The 25,035-nt window shown below is 55.7% G+C and overlaps 1 protein-coding gene across 1 annotated transcript in view; it reads left to right on the forward strand.

Moving 5' to 3' along the window:
• The first annotated feature begins 4,470 nt into the window (after positions 1-4,470).
• PCSK6 (proprotein convertase subtilisin/kexin type 6) overlaps positions 4,471-25,035 on the forward strand; it is a 37,731-nt gene continuing 17,166 nt past the window's right edge. Inside the window, exons 1-7 of the mRNA XM_064456109.1 lie at positions 4,471-4,732; positions 11,307-11,411; positions 16,414-16,524; positions 17,194-17,337; positions 17,917-17,993; positions 18,694-18,782; positions 22,071-22,243. Of these exons, the coding sequence (XP_064312179.1) occupies positions 4,511-4,732; positions 11,307-11,411; positions 16,414-16,524; positions 17,194-17,337; positions 17,917-17,993; positions 18,694-18,782; positions 22,071-22,243 (921 nt within the window). The 5' untranslated portion in view covers positions 4,471-4,510. The remainder of the gene's footprint in view (positions 4,733-11,306; positions 11,412-16,413; positions 16,525-17,193; positions 17,338-17,916; positions 17,994-18,693; positions 18,783-22,070; positions 22,244-25,035) is intronic.

The following is a 25,035-nucleotide window of genomic DNA, read 5'->3' on the forward strand; positions in this document are numbered from 1 at the left end:
CGTGAACCACATCGCTTTAATTATGCCAGTGCAAATTTCACTCATTTGGTTAAGCCTGGGAGCTACAGAAAGAGCTATTTCCAGGTGCGCCGGTTTAATTACCGTGTGCCCTTTATTAACCATCGCACACAGCCGCGTGGCCGGGGTTTGCCAGGCTCTCCGGCCAGGGCAGGTTTGCAGCCACCAGCGTTGCGACGGCCCCACTCATGGCCCTGCACGTCCCCCGGACACGCACACGGGCTCCACTCGGGTCAGATAAAGAGGTTTTAACCTGATTTTTGCTATAATCTCTGCATTGACAGGTCTTTATCACGCAAAGGATAAAACCGCAGCTCCCACAGCCGGGACCCTGCGGGGTTTCACTGAGCAGATCCCCTTGGCCATGCTGGGGGTCTGCCTGGCTGATGCCCCCGAGCCAAGCAGCCACCTCGTCCCAGCACCCCAGGGGCACCTCCGGGCCGCATGTGTTTGCAAAATGGCTTTTGTTTGCTTAACTTCTTGCACTGCAGCATGCAGAGGCACATCTCCCGCTGCCCCGCTCCCTCTGCCTGCCCCACGGCCGCAGGCAGGGACAGGGTGACAGTCCCACTGCCTGGGGCGGGCAGGCCAGCGCCGGCGCTGCCATCCCACCCCTGCAAAAAATAGCAGCTTTCGGGTGCTTTATTTGCACTTTCCTTTTCTGAACTTGCCTTAAAAAGATGCAGAAGGGCTCGGTTTTCAGAGAAACAGCATTTAAATGACTTTTTCCCTGCTCGTCCAGCTCTTTGCTGTAATCTTATTGCCATATGAAGCAACGAGTGTGCACGGTACGTGGTGGGATTTAGCTGTAATTCATGGAGAGATATAAAACTGCCAGGATTATTACAAATTTTATTCAGCAGGGTTTGAACGTTACTGGTTCAGCAGCGCCTCTTTCCGTGCTGTCTTTGCAGAGGCTTCTGTTTAACCACTCGGCTCGCAAAATTTATTGCGTTGCTTGTGTCTCGCAGTAATTCTCTGGGTTTTCAAATAATCCCAGGAAAAGAGTTAAAATGGAGCTTCTGCCTTAGTGCGTGTTCGTCGCAAAGTGTGTTGGGCCAAAGGTAAATCCCGCAGGCTTGGCCGGGAAATTTGCCATCCGGGGCATAAGGGGATATGCTTTGAATTTCGAAATCGTGCCAGCAGGAGAGGGGGCAGGAGCAGCACGGGGACTGGGGGGGCACTGAAATACAGGTCCCAGCATCACAGCTGGCGCTCAGGCAAGGCTCTTACCCCCTCGCCTGATATCGCAGGCTGAGCCGGGCACCACCAGACCCACAACAGAGCAAAAGGTTTTACCGGTACCAGTGACCATCCCCCAGGCTAATACATTGGGAGTCACGGTCAATGGCCTCAGGATGGAGGGTTTGGGGTGCAGGATGCTGCTGGGTTTTGTTGCCCACAGGATACACAGTGCTCCCAGGTGTGGAGTCAGCCTGGCCATCCCGGGATTTGCCCATTTTTTGTCACCTAACACAGAGGCGATGGGGTTTTGCATCCCCGCAGGCAACCCCTTTCCCATCTTCACTCTCTTTGCCATTAGAAAGCTTTTACCACCGTCAAACCCTAAACCCTCCCTGCTGCTGCCAAAGCCCGTTCCTCCTTCTCTGCTCTCCGTGGTGATATTTCTTCCCTCCTTTGCAGCGCCTGCCAACAGTGGTCAGGCCCTGCAGACCTTCCCCGGCAGAGCGAGGCGGATGTTGCGAGACCAAAGGGATGGGGTTTGTTTCATCTATTCTCACCCTTCCTCTGGCTCTGCCCTGCTGCGTCTCTCCCGACGTGCGTTGCACACGTAGCATGCACAGCACCCGCCTGCCCTGCTCATCCGTCTCATGTACCTGAACCAACGGGAAACGGGGGGAAAAGCCCATAAAGTAGATGGGAAACAAGGATTAGATTCACAGCATGCTTGTCTTAATGGAAACCATCCTTTACTGCTTAAACAGAACAAATAGCCATGCGCAAACCCATTGCTTCTGCCTAGGCAGCATGTGGGGTGGCCTTGTGAGGATGCCTGGGATGATGAGCCCTGACATGAGCACATGGCTTCAGCAGCCCCACACACCATGGCTGATACCCACAGTGATTTCCACAAGCGACAGCTTATGGCGAGCACCGTGAGTCTCTGAACTCCCCTTCCCCTGTGGCAGCAAATTGTCCCATCCCTGGTGCCAGCACAACGCCCTCCGTCTGCACGCACAAGCCCTCCAAATCCCCATTTCCCTGATATTTCTAATTTCATGGGACAAGACTGCTGCCGCCGCGGGGGCTGGCCTCTGTCTGCCCCTGTCCATGTTTTTTGCTGCCTGTGAATGGGCCAAATCCAGCCCAGCGTGGGAGCTGCTGGAAGATTTTGGCCCTGTCTGATGCAGAACAGGCTCCCCATAAATTTCCCTTCGTTTAATCTCACCACTGAGCTGTGGGGACTTTCCTATTAACTCGGGCTGTCACTCGCTCGCCTGCCCGCTGGCAGGTCTGGTACAAACTGATGACAATGACACCATGATTTTCCTCTCCAGCTCCGGTGACAGGATGTAGGATGTGCTCGGTGTCCCCCTCCGCCCACCCCATGCCACCTCCCTGCTGCTGCCGTCCATTCGGAAGCCCCATCGCCCAGGGGCTGCACGTAGGTGGGCTTTGCAAAGCTGTCTGGGGCCTGGGGAGGTGTTTGCATTCGAATGGATGGGACTGGGGGCAGCTGCAAGGGCATCTTTTAAGCGCTTTTGTTGGCGGTTGGGGCTTGTGCCCCAAATACCTCTCAAACCTGTTCAGGGCCTGGCAAACAGGCGACTGACTCCAGGAATCACAGCCACCCCGAGGCCACCCTGGCCACAGCCTGCGGTTGCAGCCGCAGTGCCTGGCACAGCTCATCAGTGGGGTCCTGCAAGCCCCAGGGGCTGCGCAGGGGCATTTCTGAAGCTCTGATGTGATGCGGGTGAAGCTCCGACGTGGTGCAAGTGAAACACCACTGCGTTTCGGGCAGTTGTTGGCTTTTTGCCGGCCTCTGCCTGCACTGGCAGGGAGGGCTGTGGAACAGAGCATCATTGACCCGCTCCCGAGCCCGTCCTTTGTATGCACCACTGCCTTCTCCCTAACAAAGCCTATTTTCTAATACCCCACGAGCTTTCTGCTGTACCCTGAATGGTGCCCGTGGGAGGCAAATACAGCGCTCCAGCCCCTCTCTGCCCTTACCCACGGCTCCCTGTGGTGTCCCTTGTGCCCACCACGGCCAGGCCTGCCCCGAGAGTCCTGCCCCAAAATCCTCCCCAGGATTTTGGAATTTCTGGCCAGCCCCTCCTGGCCTTCCCCCTCTGAGCCCTTGAGGAGCTGGCTGTGGTTTGCCCGGGGGTGCAGAAGGATGCCCGGGGATGGGGGGGAGGGTAATGGGCAGTGCTAGAGGGATGCAGGGGGGAGGTGCAGTGGGAGATGCCTGTGGGGGTACTGCAGAGAGGTGGGGGTGGGGCGATGCCTAGGGGGACGCAGGGGAAATGGAGGTGGGGGGGTGATGCAGGCAGGATGCCCAGGGATCAGTGCCAAGGGGGGCAGTGGTTGTGGGGGGGGTCAGGTTGGCTGCCATAGGGGGTGCAGGGGGCTACATGGGGAGCAGAGCTTGGGGGATGCCTGAGGGCATGCAGGGGGGATGCGGGGGACACAAAGGAGGATGCAAGGGGGTGCAGGGGGGTGCCCAAAGGGCAGCGCTGGGGAATGCAGAAGGATGCAGCGGGGTTCAGTGGGGTCTCCAGGGACACGCAGGGGGGGTGCAGGGGATGCGGGGGGGGGGCACAAAAGAGGATGCAAGGGGATGCAGCGGGGGTGCGCCAAGGGCAGTGCTGGGGAATGTAGAGGGATGCAGCGCAGTGCAGGGGGGTCTCCAGGGACACGCAGGGGGATGCAGGGCATTGTCTGGGGACATGCGGCGGGGTTGTCCGGGGAGCAGCACCGGGGGGCGCGGGGGGGGGGGGTTGCGGCGGTGTACAGGGGGGTGTTGGGGGAGCAGCACAGCTGCATGCAGGGGGGACTTAGGGGGGGTACAGGACGTTGTCCTGTAACATGTAGGGGGGATGCAGGGGGTTATCCGGGGACGTGAAGGGGGTTGTCCGGGGGGGTGCTGCGCCGAGGCGTGCAGGGGGGGTACAGAGGTGTAAAGAGGGGTTTCCGGAGAGCAGTACCGGGACACGCAGGGGATTGCTCGGGAAGCAGCACCGCGGAGGCTGGGGGGGGGGGGGGGGGGCTGCAGGGGAGCTGGAAGGCTCGCAGGAGGGATGCGGGGGGGGCGCCGGGGGGGTGCCCGGGAGCCGCCCTGTCAGCCGGGCGCCCGTTTTCCCGGCGCTGCCGCCGGGCCGAGCCCTCCCCACCGCCTCCGCCTGCACCCCCCCCCCTTCCCCCTTTGCCCCCCCCACCCCGGAGCATCCCCCCGCCCCCGCCGGGCTCCGGGGCCGCTTTAAAAGGCGCAGCTGGCCGCTCCGCCCAGCTCGGCACCGCGGAGCGCAGCATGCCCGCCGCAGCAGCCGGCCCCGGCCCGGGGAGCGCGGCCGCCCCGCCGCCGCCCGCCCGCCTCTGCCTGCTGGCCCTGGCGCTGGCGCTCGGCGGGAGCGGGGCCGCGGCCGAGCCCTACCGCACCGTCTACACCAACCACTGGGCCGTGCGGGTGCGGGGGGGCCCCGCCGAGGCCGCCCGCCTCGCCGCCGCCTACGGCTACATCAGCCTGGGGCAGGTAAGGGGTACCGGGGGGCGGGGGGGCGCTCCGGGGAGGGGGCAGGTGCCGGGGTACCGGGAGCGGGGGTTGCAGGGGGGGCTTGCACCGGGGGGGGGGGGAGGGGGTCCCGGGGCCGCGGAGCTGCCGGGGGTCCCGGGGAACGGTCGGGAGCTGCGAGGGGGGGGATCTTACACCGGGAGACTGCGGGGGGGGGGGGTGGTGGTGTCCCACACTGTGGGTCGCGGTTTCGAGAAGCTCCCGGGGGTCCCGCGGAACTGCCGGGTCTCCCGGGAGCGGGGTGGTGCCGGGGGTCCCGGGAGCGGGAGCTGGGCCCCCCCCCCAGGCCCCCGGGGCGGTCGGGGTAAGGGCGATGCAGCGATGCTGGCGGAGCGCTCTGGCCCCGTTCCCCCCCCGGCTCCTCGGGGTGCCCTCGCCCCGCAGAGCCCGCACCGGCTCGGGGATTGCACAAGTTCCTGCCGTCCCGGAAAGTTACATTTGTGGATTTAACAAACTTTGGACTCTCTGGCCCGGGTTTATCGGAGATTTTGGGAACACGAGGAACTTTTGTTTTCAGTCCCCCGCAGCACGCGGATGGCTCAAAGGCGACTTTAAGCACGGCAGCTCCTTTTCTTCTCAATGTCTTAATCCTCTCTGCAAACCCAGATGTGGGCTGGTGTCCTCGGAGTTTTCTCTGGAGTTTATCGCCTTCCACGCTGCCCGGCTGCTGGGAGCTTTTCTGGCTGGGTGGCACTTCAGGTTGTCTTCCTGCCCAAGGTGTCTCCTGGACTATAAATTATAACCTTGCTTTATATCGCAACCCTGCTTTTAAGTATAATTAAAGTCATGGGGTGCTGCGTAAACAAATTTGCCGGGGTGGGGGGGCGGGGGAGGCCAAATCAGGGACACTGTCTCCTGCACTGGTGTCTGAGATCTCCCGTGGGGGATAACCCCTCCCGTCCCAGCCTCCATCCCTACCTGCCTTTCTCCACTCTTGCCCCGCCAAGGAGAACTTACGTTACTCAAATGCCTCGATCACAGGGCCGGGTGAATGCGGTTGTGCAACCCAAAGGGCTTTTCGGTGTTTACCCCTGTTCAGCCAAGGAATATCTTGATTGAGCTTCCCACTCTCCCGATTTGCATCAGCCTAATGTCAGCTCCTGGTTCGGGGTTTCGCTGTGTCCCTTCCCCGCTGGAGCATCTGCTCCCCTGCAGCATCCCAGCTTTCCTGAGCTTGTCCTCACGATACCGGAGGCGTTTGGCTCGTGGGCGCAACGTGGCCCCATCAGAGCATCCCTCCCTCCCCCCTGAGCCTTTCCCCGGGGCAGCCCAGCGCAGGCTGGAGAGCAAGGGAAATATTTCTGTGGTTGCATCAGGGTGTTCCTGGCTCCTGCCTTTTCCATGGATGGTGAGAGCTCGTGCACTGCTGGGGCTTCCCCAGCTGCTCTCAGTGCCCTGCCTTCAGCTCTCTGGCCTCCCTGGCCTTCTCCCACAGGGCCTCCTCCAGGGCGAAACCACTTTCCCTCTGTGTGCGCGCTCACAGGTGACATTTGCTGCGTTGTGCTTGGGGTTTATTGTGTGCTGAGCCCCGTGGGGGCCTGGGTGTCCCCAGTTTCCCCCGCTGTGTCCTCTGCTCATGGAGCTGGTGGGGACGGCACCGTCCCCGGTGAGATGTGCCCTCTCGGGGGGCCTGATCCTGCGCAAAACCTGCTGGAAAACCCTGCGAGGGATGTATCACCCTGCCCTGGGGAGATGTTTGAGGTGGAGGCAAGTGGTGCCATCCAACATGGCGAGGGAGGAGGAGAGGTGGTGGTCATGGAGGTGACCCAGCTGAGTGCAAGGGAGGCTCAGCCCTGCGTTGGTGGCTGGTGACATCTTTTCCTCTGAGATGCAATCCCAGGGGCTCCTCACATGCTCCCGGCTGGGAAGGGCATCGCTGGGATTTGCACACAGGTGTCTGCCCTGTGCCTGAGCTGGGTCCTCACGTGCTCCCGTGTTCAACACGCACACCAAGATACCCTTAAACCCTTCTGGGTCACGGCAGAGTAACATTTCCCTTGGGGAATCATTTGCATCAACTTCTATTTAACTGAAGCAAACAATTAAACAAAAGGAAAAGCTTTTACATCCCCAAATGCCTGCTCATTCCTCCCTGCGGGTCTTTGTTCGCCGCCCTGTGTCAGGGCGAGATGGGGCAGGCCCTGGCCGTGGGTGCTGTGAGGGCTGTGTGGTGCTGGTGCCCCAGGCAGTGCTCCACCACCATCCCGGGGGTGGTGACGAGCCTGTTCCTATCCCACCAACAGGATTTATATGGATTTTTTTTCTTGTGTGAGGCTCAACATGGTCAGTTTGGGAGGGCTCGCGTGTGCTCGGCAGTCTCACCTACAGCATGGGAGGTGGGCAGGAGTCATTTGGAGCTGAAATTGGAGCTTTCCTGGATTCCTGTCATCTGGGAGATGCTGGGGCAATGGTATCCTTGCAGCCCTGGGGTGGGTCCTTACTGGGCTGAATCCAGCCATGACCATCTGAGAATGACATTCCTGAAGGCAGGAGCTCAGTGGCTGGAGCCCTTGTGCCTGATGGGAATGGGTGGTGTTTTAATGAAGATTTTTCACAGAATCACAGGTTGGAAGGGACCTTAGGGATCATCTAGTCCAACCTCGGGAGGAGAGCAGGCACGGCCTCCCCAGCCATGTCCATCCTCCTGGAGGACCCCGGTGCTGACGCAGCTGCGTTTTGCAGAAATGGGATGGTTTGGGTGAGACGCTGGAAGACTTTACTGTGATGGGGAGGGAAGGAATTGGCTTGGAAATACCCTGATGGGCTCTAGTGCCGCCCTTGGTGGCGTCCAGCTCCAAAAAGCTCTTTTTTGTCATGCCTTGTTAGCTACAAGTGATCTTGAACCTGCTCAAAATACTAATGTCTGTTAATGAGGCAGGGCAGGCGCTGGGCTCATCTCTGCCTGGCAGTGCATCGGGAGAGCCGGGTGCTGCTGCAGGAGCATCTCCTGTGTGCCTTTCCCTGCCCTGGTGCCACTTGCAGGCAGCCCCAGGATTTGGGGGAGAAGGGGAATGGAAAAGGCAATGGGGAGATGGCCAAACCCCTTGCAATCATTCCTCTTTTTAACACTGTTAAGAACTGTATTTGTAGAGTCAATCCTGCTGGCAAGGACCTGTGGAGGTCTCTGGTCCACACACTCCCCACTTTGAGGCTAAAGCAGGCTGTGTGGAGCCTCAGCCAGGTGAGATTTGAAGCTCTCCAAGGACAGAGATCCTACCATCTCCCCGGACCTGTGTGTCACCACCCTACACGAAGAACTACTGTCTTTATACCCAAATACGATTTTTACCTTTACTTGTTGCCTCTCATCCTTTTGCTGTGCGTCTCCGTATCTCTCTAAGCACCTGGGTTCCATCAGGGCCATGAGTAGCTCCTTCAGAAGCTCCTTCAGCTTCAAACTCTTCCCTGTTTGGCTGGATGACATTGGCAGGTGCATGGCTTTTTGGAAGCAGACCCATCGATATCCTCGGCATAGTGACGATGGCTTTGCAGGGTGCAAAATGTGTTCACGTTGCTTATGGCTTGCTCCAGCTGCAGCCCAGCTGAGCTGGGCAGCACCAGCCAGGGCTTCCTCTGCCTCAGTTAACAGGGGGAAGAAAACCACCTCGTTTTTGTTGATGTACAAATTCAAGTTGCCTCAAAAAAAAAAAAAAGATCTCAAGTTTCCTCTGAAACTTCAGCCCAAAACTGAAAATCAATTGGGGAAAATCAGACTTGACCCTTGTAGAAATGAGAACTTCCTGTACACGTTCCCAACAGAAGTTAGATGTCCAAAAGAAAGGTCAATAGTTGTAAACATGCTTGGGGAGGGAACGAGTATGTCTGGATCTGCTTGGCGTGGTCTCCTAGGCTTTGGGTGGGTGGGCTTTGTAACTGCAGTTGGTGGCAACCTGGACCGTCCCCTCTGCGGTGGGGCTGGGACCTTTCAGCATGGGCAGCTGTCTTCTGGCCGGTCTGGTGGATACACTTGCTCATTTAGGGAGCCAGGAAGGATCAGTCCTTGGTAAAGTCCTGCTATGTGCTTCTTGGGTGCTCCACTGGATCTTCCAGTGTCCCCATCGCTGTGGCCTTGCTGGTGCTGTACGCAGGAGAAAACCCAACTCTTGGGCATCCCATATCCCCGGGGGTTGCACTGAGGAGCCCTCACTGAGCTGAGTGACCTCAAGGAGGAGAAAAAATACTTTTCAATTAAAAAAAAAAAAGGCATTTTGGAATGTTGGAGTATCTTAGGTGGAAGGGGTCCTCTGGAGGTCACTGGGTCCAGCCTCTGCTCAGAGCGGGGTCAGCTTTCAGGTTAGCCCCAACTTGAGAAGGTTTTCCTTACTCTTCTTTCAATAAATCCCAGGAGGATAAAGAGCCTGGGGCACAGGGTGCTTCTGCTGCTCTCACCAGGCATCTGCAGAGCCTGCGATGGGGTCATCTCCCTCCCTGTCCTCTTGCTGATTTGCATCGCGTGGTAATTTCACATTTATTTCCAAAAATCCCCGTGCCCGCTCCGGTGGGGAACAGAAGCACTTTTTCAGCCGATGCTTGTTTATAGAGCATGATCCTGTTATGACAAGTGCCGGAGGGACTGGAGATGAGAATAAACTGAATATTATAACCCTGCAAACTGCAGGCTGAGCCGGCGGATGTGGAGCTGAACCACCTGGGCTGTGGGATTGGGATTTCCAGGCAGAGTGAGCAAGAGGCAGGGTGGCCTTGCGCAAGGCTTCCCTAAAATATGGGGAGGTTGGAGCATCCTCCTTGCCTTTCGTAAGTGAGAGTGGATTTGAAGAATGGGTTTTAAAAGCCAAATGCAGATTGCAAAGAGCAACTGCTTTTCATGTAGATGTTAAAGAAAAATCACAGCTATGCTGTAACGCAAAGAAAAAGGCAGCAGGGTGGGGGAGGAAGGGAGGGTTTAAACAAACTTGAGTGGAAACAAATTATGAAAATTACACTAATGGCAGTAAAGTTGGTGAAATGACATTCTGGCATAAAAGGCAGTGCAAAACTAAATATTTAATGCTCGTAAGAGGCTCTGGCACATCTCTGGATGCTCTGGGTGTACCTGCCCAAGCAGGGGGGTTGGACGAGATGATCTCCAGAGGTCCCTTCCAACCCCCACCATTCTGGAATTCTGTGATCTCAAGGTATGAAGTGTGATAAAGATGTAAGTAGTTGTCATCATCTGCTTCAGCATTTGGTCTGGACAAACCTGTTTGCTCCCCGTGCTGCGCCCATTGCAGCCAGCCCTGGTCTGGCCTCGGGGATGTCACCCTGGCCCCATGGTCACACGTGGCCTCAGGGACATCACCCAGCTCCTGGGTTGCAGATGGGGGCTCAGAGCATGGCTCGCCCTGGTCCTGTGAGCCAGACACAGGGACTGCCACTGGCTCCCTACAGCATCCAGCTCCTGGCCATGGGACAGGTTTTTTTTTTTTTTGGGGGGGGGGGGGGTTAGAAAGAAAACCAACATCAGAGAAAAGGGAATTTGTAGCAGAGACCTGATTTGTACCAAAACTGTGTGACCTGGGAGCCAGTAAGTGCAGCTTTTGGGTCATTCCTGTCCCTATGGCTGTGAATTCCCGAGGGACGCTCATCCTGTGGCGCCTGGCTGAGATGGCCCGGCTCATTGCATAGCCCCAGGACTTTATCCGTGCTTTTGGGATGGAAAAAGAGGAGTCTGCCGGGATGAGAGGGCTGGAGGCAGCGCAGCCGCCCCGGGGCATGGAAGGGTGGTGTGGCTGGCACAGTGTTTTTCCCACAAATGCGGGACATTTCAGCTCTGTGCAAGGGGAAAAAAAAAAGGCAAAAACTTGCAAAAGAGGAGCATGGGGCTTCCCCAAGCTGAAGGGAGCCAGTGGGGCTGCCTTTCTCAGCCTGCCTTTGCTCCTGGGCTGCACTTACTGCTGGGAAGGGGCTCCAGGCTGGGACATGTGTTACACATCCCTTGGGAGGGAGGCAGGGTTGGTTTACTTGGAGATTTTTTTATTTTATTTTTTTGACTTTTCCTGCTGCCATCCCTGACTCCAGGCTAAGCACATTTACCCTCTGCTTCCCAACAGCATCCCAGGGTTAGCAGGTTCGCATTCACCTCTCCTTATGGGGCTGTTCTTGCTGCTGCCGGGGTGAAGTCAGAGCGTTGGGTGGGGAAAAGCAGCAGGATGAGGCACAGCTCTCCTGGCTCCGCCGCAGCTGCTGAGCTCACTTTTAGCTCATTATTTCTGCTTGGGAGCTGATGGAAGGCATTTTACAAAGATGCGTTTAATAGGTGAAAATTCATAAAAGTGTTTTCCAGGCTCTGGTGTATCCGGCCACCAGCGCTGTTTGCCACAGTGGTGGCCCCGGGGATAGTGCCAGCACCCTGCATCCCCTCCCTGAGCCCCAGCTTTGCCAGGGAGCTTTGTGTGAGCAAAGGATTTGCAGTGCAGGGCTGCACTGATGCACAATTGGATGCTGCCACCACCAAAATGGGGAACAACCATGGGGAAGATCTGTTCTGGTGGGATTTTTTTTGTTGTTGTTGTTTAAAAAACCCCTCTTTTTGCAGATTGGGAGCTTGGAAAACTACTACCACTTTCACCACAGCAAGACGTTCAAGCGCTCGACGCTGAGCAGCCGGGGACCGCACAACTTTCTCCGCATGGACCCCAAGGTATGGGGCCAGGCAGCCTCTGCAGGGGTGATGGGATGGGGGTCCCAGCTTTCCCCCTTGGAGAGGTGCCTGTCGGCTTTGTTTGGGTTAAGCATGAGCCCAAGCATCTTGCAATGACGTGTTATCTTATCCTTGAACCACAGCCCTGTGCATGCAAGGAGTGACTCATTGGACATGGGTACGTCGATCGGTGATGAAAAATACATAGAAGTGACTAAATGCTAACATCTGCCTGAAAGCGAGGAGGAAGAAAAGGGGGGAGAAAAAAAGCCTTCCAGGATAGAAAGGCTGTTGCATGCTCAGGGTGTTGATCCAGTTGCCACAACACTTGCTGCCTCAATGGTTGCTATGTGTGAAATCCTTGGCAATAGCTCTGCATTGCTTTTTCCTAGAGCAAGCACCCGAAGGGATTTTCAGCACAGCTGAATTGACAAAAGTAATGGCAGGGGGGAGTGGAGAAGGCAAGGAGGGACAGGCAGGACCTGGGTGAGCTTGGCTCAGCGTGGCAGGGAAGAGCTGCATCCCTGCCTTGGCTTTCCTCCTCCCCTGTGTTCTACCTGGCACCTGAGTCCTGTGAGATGCTACTTCTGCAGAGCAGAAGAAGGGTTAATGTGTGGGGAGGGTCTGTTTTTTGGGGAGAGGAGGAAATAAAGGCAGAAAAAGCCATTGCAATGGAAGTACCCATGTTATGGTGAGCTGCTGGTGCTTGCACTGATGCCCGGCCACCCGTGGGATGGCCTCGGCTACCCTTTGGATACCCCTGAACTCCCAAGACGCTTCTGACCCACTCAGCGCGACACATCCCATCTGCATCTCTCCAGACCTGCACTGCAACCCTGCTTTCCCCAGCCAGCCAGCTTTCCAGAGAGATTTGCTGATAAATATTTGGACAGGGTCTGTAGCACACTTCTGAGGATGCACACGCGCGGCCGCTGCTGAGCAGTGGCATCGCCAGCGGGGGAAACCTCACGGAGGGGAGCGTCGGTGCCCTGGAAGTGTGCTGGGCTCTAATTAAAGCTGTTCACCCTCAGGGAGGTGCACAGGCATCCCAGCGAATGATTAATTCAGCTCTGCAATTGAAATACTGCCTTTTAAGTGAGTCTAGTTATAATGTAAACCAAATCAATTTGGTCTTATAGTCTTATTAACATTTACCTTGCCTTGCTCTATGGACTGCAAGCTACAGCAATTAGCTCCTGTTCTGTTAATCCTCCATTATCACTCGGAGTTCAAGACCTCTTGGCATGTGTTGCCTCTCCCACGCACATTTGCGAATCATTTTGGAGCCGTCTCAGCATTTGGACGGCACCGGCTTAGCGTGTGCAACGCAGGAAAACTTCACTGCGAGGCACGAGCTTACGCAGGCTGGAATAGCGAAGATGGAAACAACTCTTGCAGAAATCCCAAGAACCAGCAAATTCAATCATTTACAGATGTTGGGTGGTTCGTGCCTTCTGGGGGCTATTGTTTCCAGCACCATTATTTATCATTTTGCTCTGCCATGGGGGTTGGTGGCATGAGGGCTGGGCACCACCCGGGCTCCTAGTCCCCGTGGGACCACACTGCTGCTGAGCTCCCCTCTTGCCCCAAGAAACCCTGTGGCTGGTGGCTGCTCCGTTTGGGGCTGATATGAGCCGAACGACATGGCGGGTGATTGAAGGGGAGGAGAGATGTAGCAGGTCCAGCAATTTTTGGGGGCAGGTCGTGGTGGTAAGAGTAAGAGGCATGGAGGTGCGATGGGATGCAGAGCAGGGTCGTGCCATGCTGTGCCACGCCTCGTGTGGGCTCATCTTGCAGCTGTCATTGCTGTAAACTTTCCCAGCTTGCTGGGATGCACCTTGCAGTTGTCCTTGTTGGTCCTCGCAGTACTTGAGCCTTCAGCCTCACTGCTCTGGTCTCTTAATCCTCATCAGAGGGTGTCATGGCCTCAGTCCCTGTGCCTCTGGCCATGTACCATAGCAAAATCAACACCACCTAAATAATTTCTGCTGTGCTTTATGGCAAACATGTGCTGGAGCCATCTGGTTTGTCCTGGATCTCTGCTTTAATTCCTGCACATCCACTGGAAAAAGTCAAGCTATTGCTTTCCTGGAGCTGCAAAGGGAGTTGCATCCTCGCCTTTGCGGTTATTGTGTTTGGTGGAGCTACCCTGGGTGGCTGGATCCAGGCATCCCCCACTGAAAATCTCAAAGTAAGGGGGAGCATAAAAAGCTGCCCCTCTGTTTCCAGCACGGGTGAAAGGTTCAGCTTGGCGAAGGCTTCCTCACAGGATCCTTTGGTGCCACTCATGGTTGCCTTCTTATTGCTTGTTAGGGTTTGCGCGGGTAGAGCAGGGACGCTCTGGGCTCAGGACTGTGTTGTAACAATTTTGGCCATTTCTGGTAGAAAAGACTTTTTTTTTTTTTAAATTTCCGAGAAGCTTTTCCCCCCTGGGTAAGTGATGGAAGTCGATCTGAGTTTCACAAGCCATGGGAGCTGTTGCAGGAATGCCCCAGGCTCCTTCCTGCTCACCCGTTGTCTTCCCATACCAGCCACGCCAATTTATCAACCCCCTCTTGAAATCAGTGCTGTTAAACCGCTGATTTCTCTGTGTCCACACAAGACTTCTCCATCGCCTCCTGGCTGGCAGCGCTGGGGTCGATCAGGAGCGTGTTTAAGATGGAAGATGTCCCCACCAGGCACTGCAGCTCCCGTGAAATCCCACATCTTCCCGTCGTCCCTGCGTCCAGCAAAGCCGCAGGGAAAGGTGATAGCTGTGGCTTGGGCAGCCAGACCTGTGGTAACGCTGCCAAGGAGTGCTGCTTTAAGGAGAAAAGCTGGGTATTTGGGCCATATCCTCTATTTAGTGTATTTATTTTTTTTTTAACTAGACCATGAAGTTGTATTTTTGCTTCCAAAGCTTAAATCCATCGTCGTATAAGCAAAGCAGCATGGTGTCCTCAGCCAAGGCAGCATGGAAACTCATTTTTTCATGAAATGTATGTATTTTTTTTTTCCTTTAAAATATATATGTTTAAAAACCAAGCTCTAGGCTGGAAACTGTCAGGTTTCTGATATGCACAGCTCCCCATCTACCTCCATCCAAGTCAGAAAGCTATAAACCATGAAGAACTCAGTTCAGCCAACAGTTTCACATAAATGAGCCCAACGAAACGTTGCACTTTGGATTTTTATTCTTTTTGTTACAAAACCTTAGCCACAAGAATAGAGACACCCCCATGAGCAGCTCTGCTGTTCCCAAAAGCCCCTGAGCTGTTGGGAAGTGTCCATCGAGGAGGGATGTGCTGCAGAGCCCTCCCAGCTCATCGGCTGGTGCCTCCCTTCTCCCCACAGTGTGAGAATGTGTAAAGATTTGGTTTATAAATTATTTTTACAAACTATTTTCAATAACCCTGGGTTTCATCTCCCTGCTGAAGACAGGAAAGCCCTTTCTGTGGGCAATAAATGGCCTGGGGGTGGAATGCTCGCCAGGGACGAGATGCAGCTGCTCCCAAACCACCACCTTCGGCAGCTCACGCCGCAGTGGCGCAGGCAAACACCGGCATTTCCCAATCCTGGCCTTTTCCGGCTCATTTCCCGTTTGATCTCTTCGCATGTCATGCCCCACTGAAAAGCAAACAAATGTCAGAGCGGTCAGCCCTGAGGCCGCCTCGCTCGCAGCCAGTGCCAAAAATGCCTCTCCAGAGCCAGCCACGTCCCCCGAGACGTGCCGTGGCCATGTGTGGTCATCCTGTGTTTTTGAGAAACATGTGTTGTGCTTGAGTAAAGCCCCCCAGTTTTATTATTTTATCAGGAGGAGAGGAGCTTGAAGGATGAGCAGCCCTGGAGCTGGGTGGTGAAGTCTCGGGGCTGAGCTGTGGCTGCTGCCTCCCAGCCAGGGGAATAATCAGCCCCCAAATTAAGCCAAGCACCTGAGTCTTCTCCAGCGCTTTGACTAAACGCTTAAATATGCGGTTTGTCTCCAGCAGGACTTCAGTGCGTGCTTCGATGCTTCATTAAGCTGGGGGGGTTTAGGCACGCGCTTGGAGGCGGCTTTATTTATGCTCAAGGGTTTTGCTGCACCGGGAGAGGAATCTGGTCCCTGGCTCAGAGACCACAAAGAGCTGAGCTTGCCCTGTCTGTCTGTCCATCCATCCTTTATCCCCCAAAATGAAGCCACTTTCTCGGCAGCAGCCCTGCCAAAGGAGCCGGGGGGTTTGCCGGCGTGTGGTGTGATGCTGGAATGGGTCCAAGCTGCGGTTCGCACCGCTTCTGCATCCTGCATCCTGTTTTGGCAGGTGATACCGGAGCCTGTGCCCACAGGCAGTGCCGGGATCTGTGCCCACAGGCGATGCCAGGCTCTGTGCCTGCAGTTGATGCCAGGCTCTGTGCCCACGGGTGATACCGGAGCCTGTGCCCGCAGGCAGTGCCGGGATCTGTGCCCGCGGTTGATGCCAGGCTCTGTGCCCACAGGCAGTGCCAGAGCCTGTGCCCACAGGCGATGCCAGGCTCTGTGCCCACAGGCAGTGCCGGAGCCTGTGCCCACAGGCGATGCTGGGCTTTGTGCCTGCAGGTGATAACGGAGCCTGTGCCCACGGGTGATACCGGGCTCTGTGCCTGTGGGTGATAACGGAGCCTGTGTCCACAGGCGATGCCGGGCTCTGTGCCTGTGGGTGATAACGGAGCCTGTGTCCACAGGCGATGCCGGGCTCTGTGCCTGTGGGTGATAACAGAGCCTGTGTCCACAGGCGATGCCGGGCTCTGTGCCCACGGGTGATGCTGGAGCCTGTGTCCACAGGCGATGCCGGGCTCTGTGCCTGCAGGTGATAACGGAGCCTGTGCCCACAGGCGATGCCGGGCTCTGTGCCTGTGGGTGATAACGGAGCCTGTGTCCACAGGCGATACCAGGCTCTGCCCACGGGTGATAATGGAGCCTGTGCCCACAGGCGATGCCGGGTCCTGTCCGTGGGCGATGCCGGGCTCTGCGCCCACAGGTGATGCTGACCCATGCCTCTCCTTGCAGGTGGACTGGCTGCAGCAGCAGGAGGTGAAGCGGCGGGTGAAGAGGCAGGTCCGAGGCGAGCCACATGCCCTGCCCTTCAACGACCCAGTGTGGCCCAACATGTGGTACATGGTGGGTGTCTCCCCTCCGTTGCCCCACGAGGGCATTAATCCCCACCTGCTGCTTTACAGGGCGGGTTAATTTATTTTTAATCAAACGCGTCATCAATCTTTGCTCAGCCTCAGCAGTAATGAAACACCTTAATATCAGTGAATGTGCTTGGCAGCAGGATTTAAAAATTGTAAATTAACCCATGAGAAAGTCTAGCTTTAAGGGTTTCACCATCATTAGCAGCTCCTCATTATGGTCTGCACAGTGAAGGCTTGGGAGCAGCACAGCTGCAGCACCGATGTATTTTACCCATCTAAGAGCTGCAACCATCTATTTACAATATCATTTTTCTCCTGCCTGCTTCATCGATCTGTATTTGACAGGGAAATTCATTGAAAATTAAGCGCAGAAGGGAAATGAGCCCTTCAAAACTGAAAAGCCCACAGTATTTGAAATGGAAGAGGAAAAGAATAATAGGGAGGTAGCATTGCCTGGATTAACTGCTGCTGGATGGCTTTGATCAGTGGAGTAAAGTTATAACAAATCTACGAGTTATATGGCAGGGGGTTGGATGTAAATATATTTTCTGGTTGATTAAATGGGCTTCCAGCCTGGCTGCTTGCTTAGATGGGCTGAAATGGGGTTGCAGCCCTTTTGCAGCCTGTGCTTGCTGTGTTCCCCCCTTCATAGCACTGCAGCGATAAAAGCAGTCGCTGCAGGTCAGAGATGAACGTCCTGGCAGCCTGGCAGAGGGGCTACACCGGCAAAAACGTGGTGGTCACCATCCTCGATGACGGCATAGAGAGGAATCACCCGGACCTCCTGCAGAACTATGTGAGCTGGGGGATGGACGGGCTGGGGCTGGATGGGCTGGGGCTGGTGCTTACAGTGAATTGATTTATGGAGAATTTCAGCATATAAACACAGTTTAAGTCTGTGAATTGGCAGATTAGAAGAAAAGTGTTTTTTTTAAAAAGCTCAAGATGTTTGTAAGAAGGAAATGAGGTTTTTAGACAAGAAGGCTTGGGGGAAACTCCCTTTACAGCTGCCTGGGAAGCGGCCACCTCCCTCTGGCTTGCCAGGGCAGAGCCAAAAACCTGCATGAACCCACTCAGCCCCAGCTCAAACCCTGAACAGCAGCGGTGGTGGGGGGAACAGTGTCAGGCCCAGCAGGATTTGGGGTTTGGAGGAGCTGTCTTCAATGAGAGCTGAGTGTTTCCCCCAGGGCAGCCATCTCTTAGCAGGGGCAGCAGCCCAAAACTATTTGTTTTGAACAAACAGTCAGAAACTAAGTGGAAAATGGCATTTACTGCCCAGCTGGCTGTGGGCAAGGTGGCACCACGGTGCTGCCGAGGCTGCTTTGTCCCACTCTGTGCTGGTGAGTCGAATCTAATGGTGGCAACGTGTTTTCAGGACCCTCTTGCAAGTTATGATGTCAACGGGAATGACCATGACCCAACTCCACGCTACGATGCCAGCAACGAGAATAAGTACGTGATACTAATCGCTGGGGAGCCGGTGTCTGCGTAGCCGGGGTGTGTGTGGGGTCCACGGGGCTGGGTGTCCCCCCTGGGGCATCTTCCAGGTCCATGGCCTTTCCCCATCCCCAGCCCTGCAGGGGATGCTGCGTTATGGGCTTTGCACAGAGTCATTGCATTTAATGCAAATCCAGCCCCTGGCAACCACACTAATTGCCAACGAACCCTCAAGCCATCGAATGACGGCACCGGGGGGATTCCTCGCCATGGTCAGGGATTAAACCACGTGAGTTGTCCTGGTTGGCTGAGATGTCAACACTTGGACACACTTTTTGGGCTTTAGAAAGTAGGATGGGCACGTGGTGACATGTGGAAAGGAGGTGGGAATGCAAAGATCAGATTGCATCTAGGTGCAAAATGCGAAGAGCAGCAAAGAACAGATTGCATCTAGGTGCAAAATGCGAGGAGCAAATTACATCCAGGTGCAAGATGCAAAAAGCAGCAAAGAACAGATTGCATCTAGGTGCAAAATGCAGATTGCTTTCTGCATTGATTTCCTCCAGCCCTTGCTATGGGTTTTGGATAAGGGCTCTGCAGCTCCTGGGGCACTTTCTTCCACCGCTCTGGCCTCAGGGCCAGCTACTGGGTGGGGGGGTGGCCAGAGGGATCCTTCGCTATGGGACGTCAGCTCATGGGGGATTTCTCTTTACAGGCACGGCACTCGCTGCGCGGGGGAAGTGGCGGCGGCGGCAAACAACTCGTACTGCATCGTGGGCATTGCCTACAACGCGCGCATCGGAGGTGAGGCTGGCACTTGCCTGCGGTTCCCCCGCCCTTCGCCGTCCCCCCAAGGGACCGTGGCCACCCTGGCTGTGCTGATGGGCTCTCAGGGCGGGTGGTGGGATGCTGTTCCAGATATGGCCAGGAGAGAGTCTCCTCCTTGGTGTCCTGGCTGCAGGGAGCCCCCGGGGGAACCTGGGGGAGGATGGGTAACACAGGGTGCAGGGGACCCCAGCTCCATGCATTTTGGGGTGGAAACCTGCTTGGACTGCATCCTTGCCGTGAGGATGCACGTGGATCAAGGATGTGGTGGTTTTGCCCCAAAAGTTCACAGCTGCTCTCGGGGGCGGGGGCTGGCCTTTTTGGGGTGGCCATGTTTGCTACGGCCAGCGGCGCCGGTTTAGCTCCAGAGCCGAAATTGCTTGTTTGTGAGGTCAGTGTCTGTAGATGAGCCATTTGGAGGGTGTGGGGGGGTGTCCGGGGAAGCCCCCAGAATACCCTTGTGGGGAAAACACCAAGGAGGTGGGCGGCCAGGGCTGCGTGGGGTGGGGGGACCTTTGCATGGTCCCTCAAATAGCACAATGCGCTGGAAGCAAATGAATCTTTATCACCAGGCTGGATCCTGATGGTAATTAGCATCACAGAGCTCATTTGCGTTAGTGTAGCTGGTTTTGGAGGCTGGTTTGAGCCGGGGCTGGTCTGGCCAGTCTGGGCTGCTAACGCACTGGCTGGGGAGATCGGGGTGGTGGGGGGTGGGAGCGCGGTGTCTCATCTGTGTGGCTGGTGGGACCGTGGAGGGGACAAATGCCTGGAGCCGGGTCCTCACTGGGGTTTTTAGCCCCATCCCTGGCACGGCTGGAACAGGAGAGGGGCTTTTGCTCAAGGGGCTGCGACGCCTTCTACCATCCCATGGTGGGAGACCTCACCGTGAGGAGCACAGACCCAAGTGCCCATGGGTGGATTTGGGGCTTAATTCCTTCTCTTGGCTTGGTCATCCTGGCTATGCAAGAAGCAGTTTTCATTAGGATTGTGTCTGCATGGAAGTGGTGCCCGCAGGGAGTCCTGCTCCTTGCCAAGCACTGTCAGCAGTTCCCTGTGCTGGGAAAATCCCTTGAGGGAAGAAATAACCCCAGGGAGGGTGAATGGGGGGACTGGCAGGGGCTGTAAAGGCTGCAGCATGTCATCCCACCCCATCCCACCCCATCCCCTGTCTCCCCAGCACATGGGATGGCTTCTTGCCTCTAAACCTAGCTCAAAGCATGAACCAAGCAGCAGCAGAGCAAGGCAAAGCTCCTGGCAGGGTTTCAGGCAGTTTTGCATCCTGCAGGATAAGGCCATTGCCTTCATGCTCCTTTTGAAGCCCGTTATTTGTTGACTTATAACAAACGGACCTATGGATCCCATTTTAATTTGCTTCCTTTAATAAGTGCCTAGCCTAGGGGGTGTGCTGGGGAGGCATCCATCGATGCGAGGCACCTGGCAGAGGGTAGAGGCTGTGGGCTTCCCACAACGTGAACAGGCGAAGGGGAAAAATAAAGTCTGTAGCCATATCAAGTTTGGGATCGTGGAGGAAAATGCGCTATAGCTGCAGTGAGAGTGATTTTAGATGGATTACGCAAATAAAGCAGCGATTAATGAGCACAACTTGTTGGGGAAGCCTATTTGTCACACTCGGAGAGCTACCATCTAATTTTACTGGCTGCTCTTCAGCGCTCTTGCGTTGCTTTTCATTTGCTCCAGGCAAAATACATTGCCGCTCAAGAAACAAAACGGCTCCTGCCATTCCTCCTCCTCCTTTCCCCTCTCCTCAAACGCTCACTTTGGAGGCCAGTATTGCTCCCTGCATGGCAAAGAGCTCATTTACTTTGCAGAATCCTTCCCTGCTCCCTCCCGTTCCGTTATTTAACTGGGGGACCCCCACGTCATGGGTTGTCGGCTTTGAGTTGGCTTTGGGCTGGCTTTGAGCTGACTGGGCTGGCTTTGACCTGGCTTTGGGTTGAGTTTGAGTTGTTTTGGGCTGGTTTTGGGTTGGCTTTGGGCTGTTTTGGGTTGACTTTGAGCTGACTTTGGGCTCACTGATGAACGTGCCCACACTTAGCAAGCACAAAAAACCATCCCTTGACTGGTTTTGCTGGCTGTGCCACAGCCGAGTGAGGCTTGGACACTGGGCTTGGCTTTTCACCCCTGCTCCTCACATTTTCTTGTTAACAGGACAAAGAGAGGAAGTGTTTGGGAACTATTTTGCTCCCTCATTTTATATTTTTAAGCTTGTTTTTGGCTGGTAGGGGACAGCATCGAAAAGAGATATTTGAGTTGACTGGTGTCCAGAGCACAGCTGCAGCTGTAATGACATCTGCCTGCATTTGTTTGCTTTAAGAAAAAATACATGTGGAAGGCGAAATGCATTTTTATAAACTGGACTTCCCCTGGCTGGCAAAATACGATGCTGAAATTTCCAGCACCTCCTTCCCTGCCAGGGCTGTTTCTGGGCAGCCCATTGGGGTGCCTGGCACCCTCTGCCTGCCGTGTGGAGGGGGCAATCTGGCAGGTGATGGGGAGCGGAGGGAGTTGTAACCCTCATTGTAGCAGTTGGAGGCTGGGGATGCCCTGCAGTCCCCCATGCAGCGCTGCCGTGGCTGGTGGGCTCTGCCTGCAAGCAGCCCTGGCCGGCACCCGCCGGCATTCCGGGCTGGAAATGAGGTTATCCCAGGTGGCAGCATCGTCCCGCCATGGGTTGGGGTCCTGACTGATTTTGGCTGTGCAAACCGCAGCCTGGGGCCTCTCCTGGGGCTTCTTCCCCTCCTGGGCATCAGCCGGACAGTGACGGGGTTTGGGGATGGTCACGGTTGTCCCCACTTGTGGGGAGAGGCTTCATCCTGCTGGTGTGCCCAAAGCTAGGGGGCCATGAGATTTTGGGAAACACTGGTATCTTCCAGGTGGAGAAATGAGTTAATTAGCTAATTAATTAAAAGCGGGGAGGGGGGGGAAAGGTTTTCAGCAGGGGGATTTTGCCGCCGAGGAGTGCAGCGCTGCTCCCACCACCGGATCCCCGCCGATGGAGGGGAAGTGAATTTTAACCCCGCTGTCTCCGTCACTTGCTGTGAAGCCAGCAACAGAGAAAACTTTCCAAAATAGCTCCCCAGCTTTCTGCTGCCAGGCTCGTTAGCGTGCGGGGCCGCGGATTGAAGCTATTCCAGGCGCGCCTGAGCCGTGCGGTTTCCGCCGCCGTTAACAAAGCCCTTTGATTGCAATCCTCGCACTTTCATCCAAGCCATTAAGCCCTAATGTCTGATGTTTTTGTGCTTTTAGGCATTCGTATGTTAGATGGCGATGTAACAGATGTTGTTGAAGCGAAGTCGCTTGGCATCAGACCCGATTACATTGACATTTACAGCGCGAGCTGGGGGCCAGATGATGATGGGAAGACAGTTGATGGACCTGGTCTATTGGCCAAACAGGCTTTTGAGCATGGCATTAAAAAGGTGTGGATCCCATGGCGCCCAGACGCGCTTGCCCTCCTCCTCCTGCCCCGTGGGGAATGCGTGCCGGGGCCGTGGCCGGCCTGGGGTCCGGCATGGGGATGGGCGGCTCGGCCCCCCAAGGCAATGCCAACGTTAGGGCTGGGGCGGGGGGCGGGAGCGAATCATCTCTAATTTTTCCTAGTTTTCCCCGGCGTCCCTAAGAGCTCCGGTGGATTTTGCGGCTGAGGGCGGTGACGGCGGGAGGTGCCTGGCGATGGCGTGGTGCCGGCGGGACCCCTCGGCACAGCCGGCCCCGGCGGGAGCATCCGGCAGCGCCGGCCGCCGGGCAGAGCCCTGGCAGAGCAGGCAGGCCCCAGGTTGAGTTGCGAAGCTCTACCGGGCTGAGAAACCCAAAGCGGTTCTTGTGGGGAGGGGGGGCTTTGCACCTCAAAATATCCCCCTGGGTGCTGGCTTGGAGGGATGCGACCACTTCTGTGGCATCTCCATCCCCCCTTCTTCACCCTCCCCTGGCCCCTGGTATCCTCTCCCAGGGGTCTCCATCATGTTAAGCATTTCCCTGGTTTTCCACCCGGAACAAGTGCCTGTGTCATGGCCGGGGTGGGGGACATGGGTGCTGCCGCAGCATCCGGCTGCAGAGGCGCAGGAAAAATTCAGGTTATTGTCCCTGAAGTCCTCCAGCGAGAGGGTTCAGCTGGCATCACATGTGATTGACAGCTGTCAATCACCTCTGGGGATGCTCTGGCCTTCCCGTGCCCCTTCTCTTTCTGGGCACTTTTAAAAAATGCCCAATATTGGCTAAAAGCACCGGGGAAAAAGACCTTTCTTTGCAGCTCAGTGGGGAGCTGTGGGTAAGTGTCGCAGCGGCTTGGGGCCACGCAGCAGGTGTCCCCCGCGTGCTTCGGTGACTTTGGGGTTGGGGTTTTGCCATTTGGCAGCCCCAGGCTGCCCAGACCCGGGCTTTGAAAGCTCCCTGCTTCACTCCCTGCCTCCACTCCTGCCTCCGCTGCCTCTTCTTGCAGCACGCCGGGGTTCGAGGTGGCCGCAGGCTGGGGCGACGCAGCCTGCCTGTTATCTAAAAATAGGGTGGAGTGTTTTTCCCACTATTTACTTGATTTCCTGCCGGGGCGGTGAGCCTGCCGAGGAATCCATTGAAGTGCCGGGGAGTTCACGCCATGTAAATACGGGGGAACAAGCTGCTTTTTAGACCTTATTTTTCCATGCAGGAGCAAATGGGCGGCAACAGGGTCCTTGCACGGCGCAGCCCCGCTCTTTTGGGACGCTTGCTTCTGTGTCGCAGGGGACATCAGTCCCGTGTTTGCGGCACACACTGTCCCACACGCACAACTCTTAATTCCCGACTTCTTCTCCTTAAATAACGAGGGAAGCCGCAAGCAGAGAGTTAGCCACCATCTTTAGCCCAAGCAAACAGCTGTAACTGAGTTATAAATCCTTAAAATTGAGTTTTTAATGGAAACATTAAAATAACCTTTATCTATTAGCGATAGGACTGCACTGGGGTAATTTATCATCTTGTTTCTTGCTCCTCCAGCCACACCTTATTAGTTCCTGAGCTAACGAGGGGATATTTATCCTGGGGGCTCATGGAGTGCCATTGGGCAAACATCCAAGCCCCGGCAGCGCTGCGGAAGCGGGGAGATGCTGTGCATCCCACATCCAACTGATGCGCTGCTGGGGTGAGCCGGATCATCCCCAGCCTTGGCCAGGGAGGGGTTCCCTGGTTTAAATGATGCTCAGATTCAGGTTTTGTAGCAGCCAGGAGCCCCTTACCGGGAAGGCGTTAGCTTAGGAGGATGGCAAATGAAGAAGTTGGGTGTTTGGGGTCTGCTTGTGGAAATCTTGGTAGTTGCTTGTTTGAGAGCAAAAGGAAAGCGTGGTTTTTTTCCAATCCGAGGGAATTGTGATATTCAGTGAGCACTCGCTCCACTGGGAAATGGTGTCATGTGTTAGATGTGCATTGCTGTAGTGTCATTTGTGTGCCTGTTCCTGTCCTCACGCAACCGTGCTGGCTCCGAACCTGCTTTCCTCCGGCGCGGCCCTGCTGACATCCCGGGGATGCAGGTTTGGACCTGGACCGAGCAGCCTTTCACAGCACCCACGGCTGCGACGCTTGGAGTGCGGGATGCAAGGGAGGTCTGGGCTCCGCATTTATCTATCTCAATCAAAATCATTGCTACGTCTCCACACGCCTTCAGCAGTCGGTGCCTGGTTTTATTCCTCCGATTAGTGATTTAGGAAAGCCAGGGTTGCATGCAGCAGGGTTGGTCCTTGACACGGGTAGATTTTAGTGTTGGAGAGCTGGATGGTCTCTGCCTGCACCAAACATGTGGGCTGGGTTGCTGCCACCTCGGGAATCCAGGAAACACTGGAAAGCGGGACTGGAGATGCCAGCAGCAGGCTTGGTGGGCTGGCGAGCTGGGTCGAGCTCTCCGTGATGCGGGGCAGGGCAGTAATTCCCTTTGCAGTTGCACTTTTTCTTGCAGAGCTCCAAACAGCTCTATTAGTCTTTGCTAGGGAAATACCCACCCAGTTTGGCTGGGAGGCAGCCCAGATAATGAAAACTTTCATAAAGTAAAGAAAGAGCCTGACTTAGCCTGTGCATCCAGAGGCAGGGTCAGCTCAGAGAGCCTCTGCCCCAGGAGGAGGGCGAGACAGGTAATAAACCATCCCTCTCCCCCCAGCGCTTAAAGCCCACAGTAAATCCCAGTGAATTCCTCTGGAGAAAAGCTGCTTTTTTTTTTTTTATTGTTATTATTATTTTTTGTGGAGGAAGC

This window comes from Phalacrocorax carbo, chromosome 7 (genome assembly GCF_963921805.1).
Source record: "Phalacrocorax carbo chromosome 7, bPhaCar2.1, whole genome shotgun sequence".
NCBI classification, from domain to species: Eukaryota; Metazoa; Chordata; class Aves; order Suliformes; family Phalacrocoracidae; genus Phalacrocorax; species Phalacrocorax carbo.